Here is a 9,323-nt window from a genome sequence, read left to right as displayed (position 1 = left end):
ACTTGATGGGGTGTCTACACAAATTTATGTAAAGATATTAAATGGCATAAAGATGAAGCTCATAGTCTGTGACTATGTATTGCATCCACCACCCGTGACTACTGATGCAATGAAAGTTAATAGGAGTAGCGAGATACAAAGTCAGCCTACTTTCAGTTGAAGAATCGAGCTTCACTGCCCATTCTTGGTTTCCTTGGATTGAGTACTTGTCAAGCAACACCTCCAAGACAACCAATATCATAAGATCATCCATCTCATCGCCATTTTTATCAGCATTTTCCCTCTTATGGAACTCCAAATCAAAGTCTAAGTGACAAGGCGGACCCTGCCAATCTCCGGAGATAAGAAGGTAGTCATTCAAGTACCTCAAGGCAAATGGAGGCTGTGGCAGAAGATTGAACCCGTTGTTTTTGACGTTGCATGCGATTAGCGTACAAATTCAACCTGGACTGCTTTAAAAAATCAAGAACTGAAGCACAAAAAAAGCAACAGGACAAAGAAGCCGAAGCATAGGAATGGCACAGCCACTGTCCATTTCAAATAAGACCCGTTCAAAATCTGTTCACCCAACTTCTATTCTACATATTTTAGGACAGTTGAAATGTGAGAATATTCTATCAAACAAATAGTAATATTCTTTACATGAAGGATCAGAACCCAAATCATTCAAAAGTGCCTCAAAGCCAAGACAAATTAGGCCAGAGCAACAGCTGGGAAATTATACCAGTGTACACGAATCACATGGCATAAAATAAGGACTGCAGCTGAGCTTTTCCAGAAGCAGTCTGGACTCACAATATTCCCCGTATGGATAGCTAAAATAATCTCGGTAGCAGAAGAATGTATCAACCAGTGATGACATATTAGTCACCTTGATATAACTTATATACCCAGCAATATTCAGAATCTTTACATTAGGACAAACTAGCTCCAGATCCCCATAGAAATAAATGGTTAAATGTTTTATATCTGATCGGGTAAGATCAAGCTTATTCAAATCGCTGCATCCCTCCAAATTTAACTCTTCAATAGATGGGGCACTACAGAAATGGGATTGCGGAGGCCATAGCAATATTCAAGAGACAATTCTCTTAGCAATGGACTATGAGATAGTATTTCAGCCAACTTTTTGTCAGTTAAGTGAATTTTCTTCATAAACAATTTTCTAAGCGACCTTAGTTGGACCCGTCCCGCCACTGGTCCGACCTCACAGGAAGCCAGCTTCAGCTCTACTAAGCTGCTACACCCAAGAACAATGCAGGGCAACCTGTAAAGATTATGTGTGAACTCCCTAGCACACCCTAGGAAGTCCAAACCGAGGAACTTAACCTTTCTATTCGCTGCAAAATGAATCCATGTATCGATTTTGTCTGACCTTATTGTCTCTTCAGTCATACCACCCTCATACTGAGGATCATAGGGGTCCTCCTCAGCCGCATAGTTTATATTAAGACTGAACAAATCAATTGTGGGGTTCTTATGCAGAGTTAACGCACAGTCGGTAAAATTCACCAATCTCTCATTGATTCTAAAAGCAGTCTTCCTCTCCTTGCAGTTGTGGTAAGGGCAGTGATCGAAAGATAAGTGGCAGGTAGAAGTCCAGAGGTAACGGAACCCCGGGACCATCACTGTCCTCATGGCGTCTCTCGTGGGCAGGAAGGACAGAATATGGAGGAGCACCGAGTCTGGCAGATTGCTAATTGCATCATGTCCATCATCTCTTTCCATCTTCCAAACAATTCAACTTGATACGGCGTTGACCACCCGAGCTCTTCTGTACTTGATTGCAAGATGCCGCCAGCCAATCTGATATCCACTGAAATTATTCATTGCTCCTGCGAGCGAGGCCAATTCTCCTGCAAACAGGGTTGCCAAAGCCCGCCATTGTTGGTCAGTGGAATCGGGCTTGGCCTCGTCACTCTATGGGACCATGCACTTCCTCTCGATAAAGCTAATCAAGTATCTTGCCTTTCCATGTTCTGTAGTTGGCACCATTTAGGCTGACCACTATGCTGGTATTCACCTCCATAGTTCACCAAGGAATTTTCACAACCACCTAGTGTTCACCGAACCTTGTCACTCTCCATAATGCAAAACATGGAGCACCGGGATTAATCAAATTCCGCACCACAGGTCATATTTGGTTTTGTGCCGTAACATAAATGAGTACTGTTGAAAGCAGAAAGAATCAGAATCTCAGACGAAGTATTCGAAGGCAACAGTGCGACCGAAGTATAATCTTGAAGGAGAGCTACGGGTGTCATGTTCGAGCATAGAACATGAGATCACATGATTTCGCAAGCTACCGAGAAGTTTGGTTAAGCTTTCGTGCTCGACTCTACTGATGGTTTTAGCTGTATATCTTCTGTACTAATTGCATTTGCGAATCCGCAACTGTTAAGTCCATTGTATGATTGTCTGGCAAACGCTAGCACAACTGATATCAGTCTTGCAATGGTAGCCATCCCTCAGTCTCTTCTGTTGCCGGAAGAAACAGAGGTCACTCCGAAGAGGAAGTGATGACGAACGATCGGTGGACTAAAAGAGGAGTAGGTTGTGAAAGGGATCGAGAGGTTTCTGATTGTTGACGGCCAAAACCTGATTTGAAAAGATGGTTCTTGCCAGAGACAAAAACCACGGATGGTTGACGACGACGACGACGACGATCATGCTCTTCCTCCAACAGGTGATCAATTTCATATGAGAGTACACAGCGTGACAGATGGCAGGACGCCAGAAAACTAGAGAGTTTTTCCTTTCCCTCCCTCAAGAAATGGAGTGAGTGAGGTTGTTAGCATTGTTTACACATATATTACCACATCAACCAATCATGTGTTGAGATGTTATCAGGCTCAAGTCGAGCAATAAGAAAAGCGAGATTATTCCAATGTTTAATTTTATTCACCTTGTACACTTTCATTTACAAAATGAATTTTAGGTAATAATGGCATATTTGCTGGTTTAATAAGGTGCAGCTGCTAGTCCTGTGCAGGTGCAATGTTGAGGCACCGCCGATTTCCTCCGCACTTTCCTTAATCCAAGAAGTGAATAAATTTTTTCTGGTCCCATCACTTTCCTTATCAGGGCGGACACTCAAAAGCCGCGTCGTGATTTGCCTTTAAAAGCACCAGACCAAATAAACGAGGTCCGACTATTGAAAGGCAACAATTATCATACTTAATCGAGTGTTTCTTATGTAGTATGATGTGCCATTTGATTATATTCAAATCAACAGTTTTTCTTAAAATAAAAAACCCGTCTTTGAAAGCTAGTGGTATGCAAAAGGGCTGAAGCAGGGAACAAACATAAACGATGTTTGAAACAAGAAGGGGCAAAGTTATAGAAAGACAAATCCAGATTGAAGACAATATGAATCGTCTTGAGTGTCCCTAGTTATTTTAGCTCACATGTATGGGAACGTTAAAGGGAAGGATGTGTTGAGTCCACCATGAACTATGTTAGTAGAGTTTGTTTTGTGTTTAGGCACATGTGAGCTGTTCTAATACTTGTTTTGTAGTCATGGACATGTTTTGCATAAATGAAATTTAATGAGCATTTTGCACATATCACTAGACTTGCATACACGTGACTTGTTGGCTTCTCTTTGTCATAACAGATTGAGTCTAAATTTTTGAAATTGGTATAATGGAGCTAGGACTGTTAAAAAAAATAGTAGTTTTGCACAAACAACTGGGCTTGCAACAAGTGTTCTATAGACAATCTAGTATGACATCATCTAATCAACCGATGTGTATTAGCGATGAAACAGAGAAAGCAGATCGCAATAAGAGAGGGACCACAAAAGATAATCGTGTTAATTGCTAAAAGCAGCACATTTGCAAGCAATACGTCATAAGTATGTTATCAATCCAACCATACTAATTCACTGAACCCAGAATCCACCAGAAAAGGAAAGTCACACTACAATGATCTCACAATCCAGACGGGGGCCCGTTTGGTTCAACTTTTGGGAAATGCCCTTGGGAGAATGCAAATACCTTTGAGATAAAGCGGTTTTCCAAATGCTAAACTATTTGGTAAACTAAAACTGAAAAGTGCTTTAGGGAAATGCAAAACTGTTTGGTAAACTTGTATTTGAAAAGCCATTTGGTGTGACCAAATTAAATGTTTTAGTTTTAGTATTTTTAAAATTGCAAAAAAAAAACGAGTATATAATATTTTACATTTTCATGTTGAAAGTAATATAAAAGATACATATTAGTAAATTTATTTAAAAATTATATTAAAAGAATTTGATTATAAATTAAATGCAAAACTTAACTTTTAGCTTAAGGTTCTTTTAGGTTTGTTTTTAACTTTGAATATTTTTTTTTTTAAATTATTGCAGTATTAATCATCTTCGTTAATTAATGATCATTCTAGTGTATTGATAAAAAGTTGGGCTATTGATTGTCAAAAGATAAAAATGATATAAAAAAAAAAAAAGTGAACTTATTCAATGGATGGTTAAACGACCGATTGTAGATGCTAATTTTTTTGAGTAAGCACCGCATATAAAAAAGGAGGTTCTAATTAAAAGAAATAAAACCAAGTCCATTTCATATAAATTTGACTAGAAAGAGTTATTTCATGTTAGTAAACATGGTCATATATATTAAAAAAAAGAAATATATTATACTTAGTATTACAAACCTCAACGACTTTTTAAACTTATGGCTATTTCATCACATAAAAAAGCCATGTCTAGAGATGCATACGAATTTGAAGCACCCACCCATTCATTTGCATCATCATGGTCAACTGAATATTCATAATCGGGATCCAATTATGCTTGTTCAAAATCCGTATTAGTCACATTATTTCTCCGTATATAACTGTGCAAAGTCATTGCCGCTACCACAATTTGCACTTGCTCCTCATAAGGATAACTTGGCATATGAGTTAAAATCCTCCACTTCTGTTTTAATACACCAAAGGCTCGCTCAATTGTCGAGCGTAACGGGGAATGGGCACGGTTGAACACTTCGTGATATCCCGTAGGTGAAGAACCTTCTTGAAACTCTAGCAAATGATATCTAACTTCTTTATATGGCCCCAAATAACCAGTAGGATTTGGATATCCAGCATCTACTAAGTAATATTTACCTACATATATATGTATATGTATATGTATATGTATATATATATATATTGTAAATTTAATCAACATATACCAATTAGATATATGGATGTATCTAAACCATTGACTAACATACCTGGAGGAGGATGGAGAAAATTTGCGTCACATCTTCCAATAGCTTTATAAAAGATACGGGTATCATGAGCTTGTCCCTCCCAACCGGCCCAAACATAAACAAATTTCATATTAAAATTACATATGGCTAACACGTTTTGAGTTATTGTTCCTTTTCAACCAATAAAACGAATTTGATCATACTTACGTACAACCGCTGGAATATGTGTGCCGTCAATAACTCTAATGCAATCCTTAAAATATGGATAAAATCGTCGATCTTTCTTAATCTTCTCTTGAAATTTTCTATATTGTGGATTAGTTGGTTGAATCAAATATTTTCTCATATCGCATACTTTATCTAAAACTAAGTTAAAGTGCCTACTTATGGTTTCCTCGGAGCGTTGAAAACGCTCTTGTGCTAATCTATTACCTATACCATGTCCTAGAATATGAAGAAACATACCAACCATTTCTCTAACATCAGTATTCTTAGATCCTTGAAGGTCATAACGTGTTACTAAATCACACGTTAAATTGTCAAATACAATCTTATGCATTCTAAACATATTGTAGCACCTTATCGGATTAGCATTTTCGCCAATTAGCTTTTTTAACAATACATAATCTGTATATGTTGAGGTCATGCAAGGTTGTTTACAAAGATTAGTCGCTTGATAAAGAATTACAACTTGAGTGACTGAAATAAGATCCCATAATTCATTTTCTTCTTGCTCATGATTTTCCCTTGAATGTGAATCATCAATAACTGCTTCAAGTAACCAAATATAAAAATAAACAATGTATTAACCATCGCATAAATCCTCCATAACTGTTTCAAGTAACAAAATATAAAGAGAAACAACATATTAACCATCGCATATATGCAAACTATCACATTAAGAGATTACCAAATGAAAATAATTCTAACATCAAACGTTAATTGAAATTAGGTTCACAAAGGCTACAAATAAAGATCCATAGATGGAAACAAAGTGAAATAAATAAGCTTCAAACAGGAAAATAATAAGATGCTAACATCCTCTTATCTACGAAGACTTGATTCTTTTCTCATCTCATATTTGAGATACTTTACTTTCTTTGCATCATCTTTTAAGCTCATGAAAACTTGCCTATTGTCTACCTTTTCCTTTAAATGAGAAATTGAAAAAAAGTACAAGTTTTCGTCTTCCACAATCTCAGGTATGGAATCCAATATCTCTATAAGGTCTCCATAAGGACCGACTAAACTGGTTGCGTTGGATGCAACATTGGTAGTGCTCCTACTCTCAACAACTGTAAGCAGCCTGTTAATTTGTGTTCTTAGCTCCTCTCTTGTGTTCAATTTTTTATCTTTCTTTCCTCGAGCTTGCATCTTTGAAGTCTGTGTGGCTCTCTTACCAGTTTGAGTTCCAGTTGGTTCATCCACATGATCCTCCAAGTTTTCATCAGTAGACCCTACAACATCATCAATACCAGGTTGTGTGGTCTCCACATCATTATCAACAGATAAACCTTGTCCAGGATTCCATGTGATTCCTTGGTAAGCAACTGTATCTCTAAACATCATATCTAACTTTACTTCAAGATCAGGATGTATGCCTTTCATCCTAAAAGCCTTAAACTTTGGATTAGCCTGTTATAATGAAGTATTTGCATAAGTTGTAGACTTTAGATGTGAGCTTAATATGAAAGAAAAAAAGAAGTGAGGAAAACCTGAATTTTACGCTCCTACCATTCGTCACTCGCATCAATGGTTTTCTTCCTTGAATCCCATCCTAATCCAGTTTCCTTGTAAAGCAATGACCTCCATCTCTTCCATTCTTCCTTGAGGTTATCCCACTTACTCTTCATTTTTTGTTTATCATTTTTTTTGCCCGTTAGCTCCTCGAACTTACTAATTATGACTGTCCATCCATCTCTTTTGTTGTTTGCAGGGCAATTGCCTTTTTCAATTTGTTCGATGCACAAATTACAAAAGATTTCTACATCTTCCGAGCTCCAAAATGCCTTTTCCTTTGATGAACTCATCTTATAATAAAGTGACATGAACAAATTTAAGAGACACAAACAAACAAGATCAACCACTTAGGCCCTCTCTTATTAAAAAAACTAAAAGATATTCACTTAAAGAAAAGAAAACTAACATTGAAAAAAAAAAATAAGGACACGCAAAAATATTATACTTGCATAAAAAATCCTTGATTATACTAGGTCATCCAAAATCTAGAACAGTGAATGTGCATACTAAACATATCCATCATTGTGCAAAGATAGGCTTAAACTCCGCATGAGACAATTACATGATGAACATGGCTCATCATTAAAAAGGTAAACTCATGCCACCTTCGCAATGATGAGTATTTCTTAATAACCAGAATCGCGCAACATAAATTCACAATAGCAGGCGAATAGGATGGAAGAAAAGTGATGTCAAATTATTACAACAACAAGACAATCAATTTCAAAAGCCATAAGTGCTGGTCATGCATGAAAAAAGAAAAGCAGAAACTTGAAAAGTTCCCATTCTTGATCTAAGAATGTGCAAAGTGCAGTCCCTACAATGTGAGGAGGCCATATAGCTCATGGTTTATCAAGATAACGGGTAACCCAGAAAAGCATTCTAGATTCGGAGATGTTTAACGTTTAAATGAAAATGGAGACAGGGCAAACCGCATCTTCTGATCTAAGTGTGAATCTTCCATGAGTCGCATCACAAATAGGCTAAGCATGCATCCGCTTTAAGGAGTTTGGCTGCTTTAAGAGAATTTATCAACCTAGTTCTATGACATAATCATCATGACATAAGAGTTCGTAAGCTGTTACCAAATTCCCTGTCATTTCTTCCTTGGATCTTATCAATCAATTCAATTGAAGAATGTCCAAGATGAACCTAACTTCCTTCACCACCTAAGAGTTCTATTTATGTCCTGATGAAGACAACGGGAGACCCAATCAATGGCTTAAATGGAGACAACCCACTCGTTGGTTTGTACTCCACAACTAATTAGTCTAAACATAACTTGCCATCCCCAACATCTGACATACTTCTCTGCGATAAGAATGGGCTAGTTCTACTTTGACAGCTCTAGACTGAGAGGTAGCAAATAAAGGCCAGAAAAACAAATGCGAATATCACAACCATGATAATCTATTCCCAACATGTCCAAAGCAATGGTTAAAGTGGCTGTCTGCAATTGGAAGCATTTACATGAAAAGGTCAATCACAGCACTCATTATTTTGGAATTGCGTTAACGGATTCATGAGCTTCACCTTGCTGAGTGAAGAAACTAAATTCCTAGTTTCCACTGCTTCATCCACCATGTTAAGTAAAATAAAGAACGTATAACAGCGCCTTAACAAGTGGAAAATACAATCTTTGCAGGTAAATGGCTAATTTTGTATTGAGGTGAATAGGCATGACAGAGAATGTTTTAACAAAGAAGTCAATCTGAATGTACAACAACATTTATTGAGAAAACAAGCCGTATCCTCTTGGATGACTTAAAAGCAAACAGGCGTAAGCGCACGTATTACCCTTATCTCTGCTCGAAAGATTCAAGCAACATCAAATAAAGCACGAAATCACCAACAGCTAGTGAGTTAGGACACTATTCACTTATTGCTATTATTCGTGAGTAAGATCTACAAAACAATTTCCCAACGTGAAGCAAATGATGGCACACTCCAAACTCCAACCTCTGACCCATCTTCAAGACAACAAAAATTAATTAATTAATTTCTTCTTTTGGGTGAAAGACAACAAAAATTAATTGATCCCTGAGATTTTCAAGACACCTGTGAACAAGATGAAAACATGGGCATCCTCCAACTTGTGTGGAATTCCAGCAAAAACAATTGCTAATGAAAAGTACATAACCAAACTATCCAGGAATTACAATCACATCATATGATCCTACTTTTCGTTCTTTCCAACTCCCCCACATTGTGTTTCATGCCAAAAGCAGCATAACTAGGCGATTGTATAAGCATTTTGCAATCATGGTCAATGCCTACAAGGGAATTTTCGAAGTCCCTCTCATCACAAAGACAGACAATCTAGTTTTCCAAGCTAATCATACTTTTCCCTCCATGAGTACACCAAATAGAGGATCCAGGAAACTGCTA

General features: G+C 37.3%; 1 protein-coding gene across 1 annotated transcript; it reads right to left on the bottom strand.

The window, feature by feature from the left end:
* Positions 1-1,017: 1,017 nt before the first annotated feature.
* LOC120291980 (putative F-box/LRR-repeat protein At5g02930) lies at positions 1,018-1,728 on the bottom strand. Its single transcript, XM_039309814.1, has one exon. The coding sequence runs from the start codon at positions 1,726-1,728 to the stop codon at positions 1,018-1,020; it is 711 nt and encodes a 236-aa protein (XP_039165748.1).
* Between the last annotated feature and the right edge of the window lie 7,595 nt (positions 1,729-9,323).

The sequence above is a fragment of the Eucalyptus grandis genome, chromosome 3 (genome assembly GCF_016545825.1).
Source record: "Eucalyptus grandis isolate ANBG69807.140 chromosome 3, ASM1654582v1, whole genome shotgun sequence".
Taxonomy (NCBI): Eukaryota; Viridiplantae; Streptophyta; class Magnoliopsida; order Myrtales; family Myrtaceae; genus Eucalyptus; species Eucalyptus grandis.
This window is presented reverse-complemented; position numbering and strand designations above follow the sequence as displayed.

Excerpts from the sequence above, each read along its gene's own strand:
- LOC120291980 (XM_039309814.1), bottom strand. The coding sequence starts at position 1,728 with ATGGAAAGAGATGATGGACATGATGCAATTAGCAATCTGCCAGACTCG.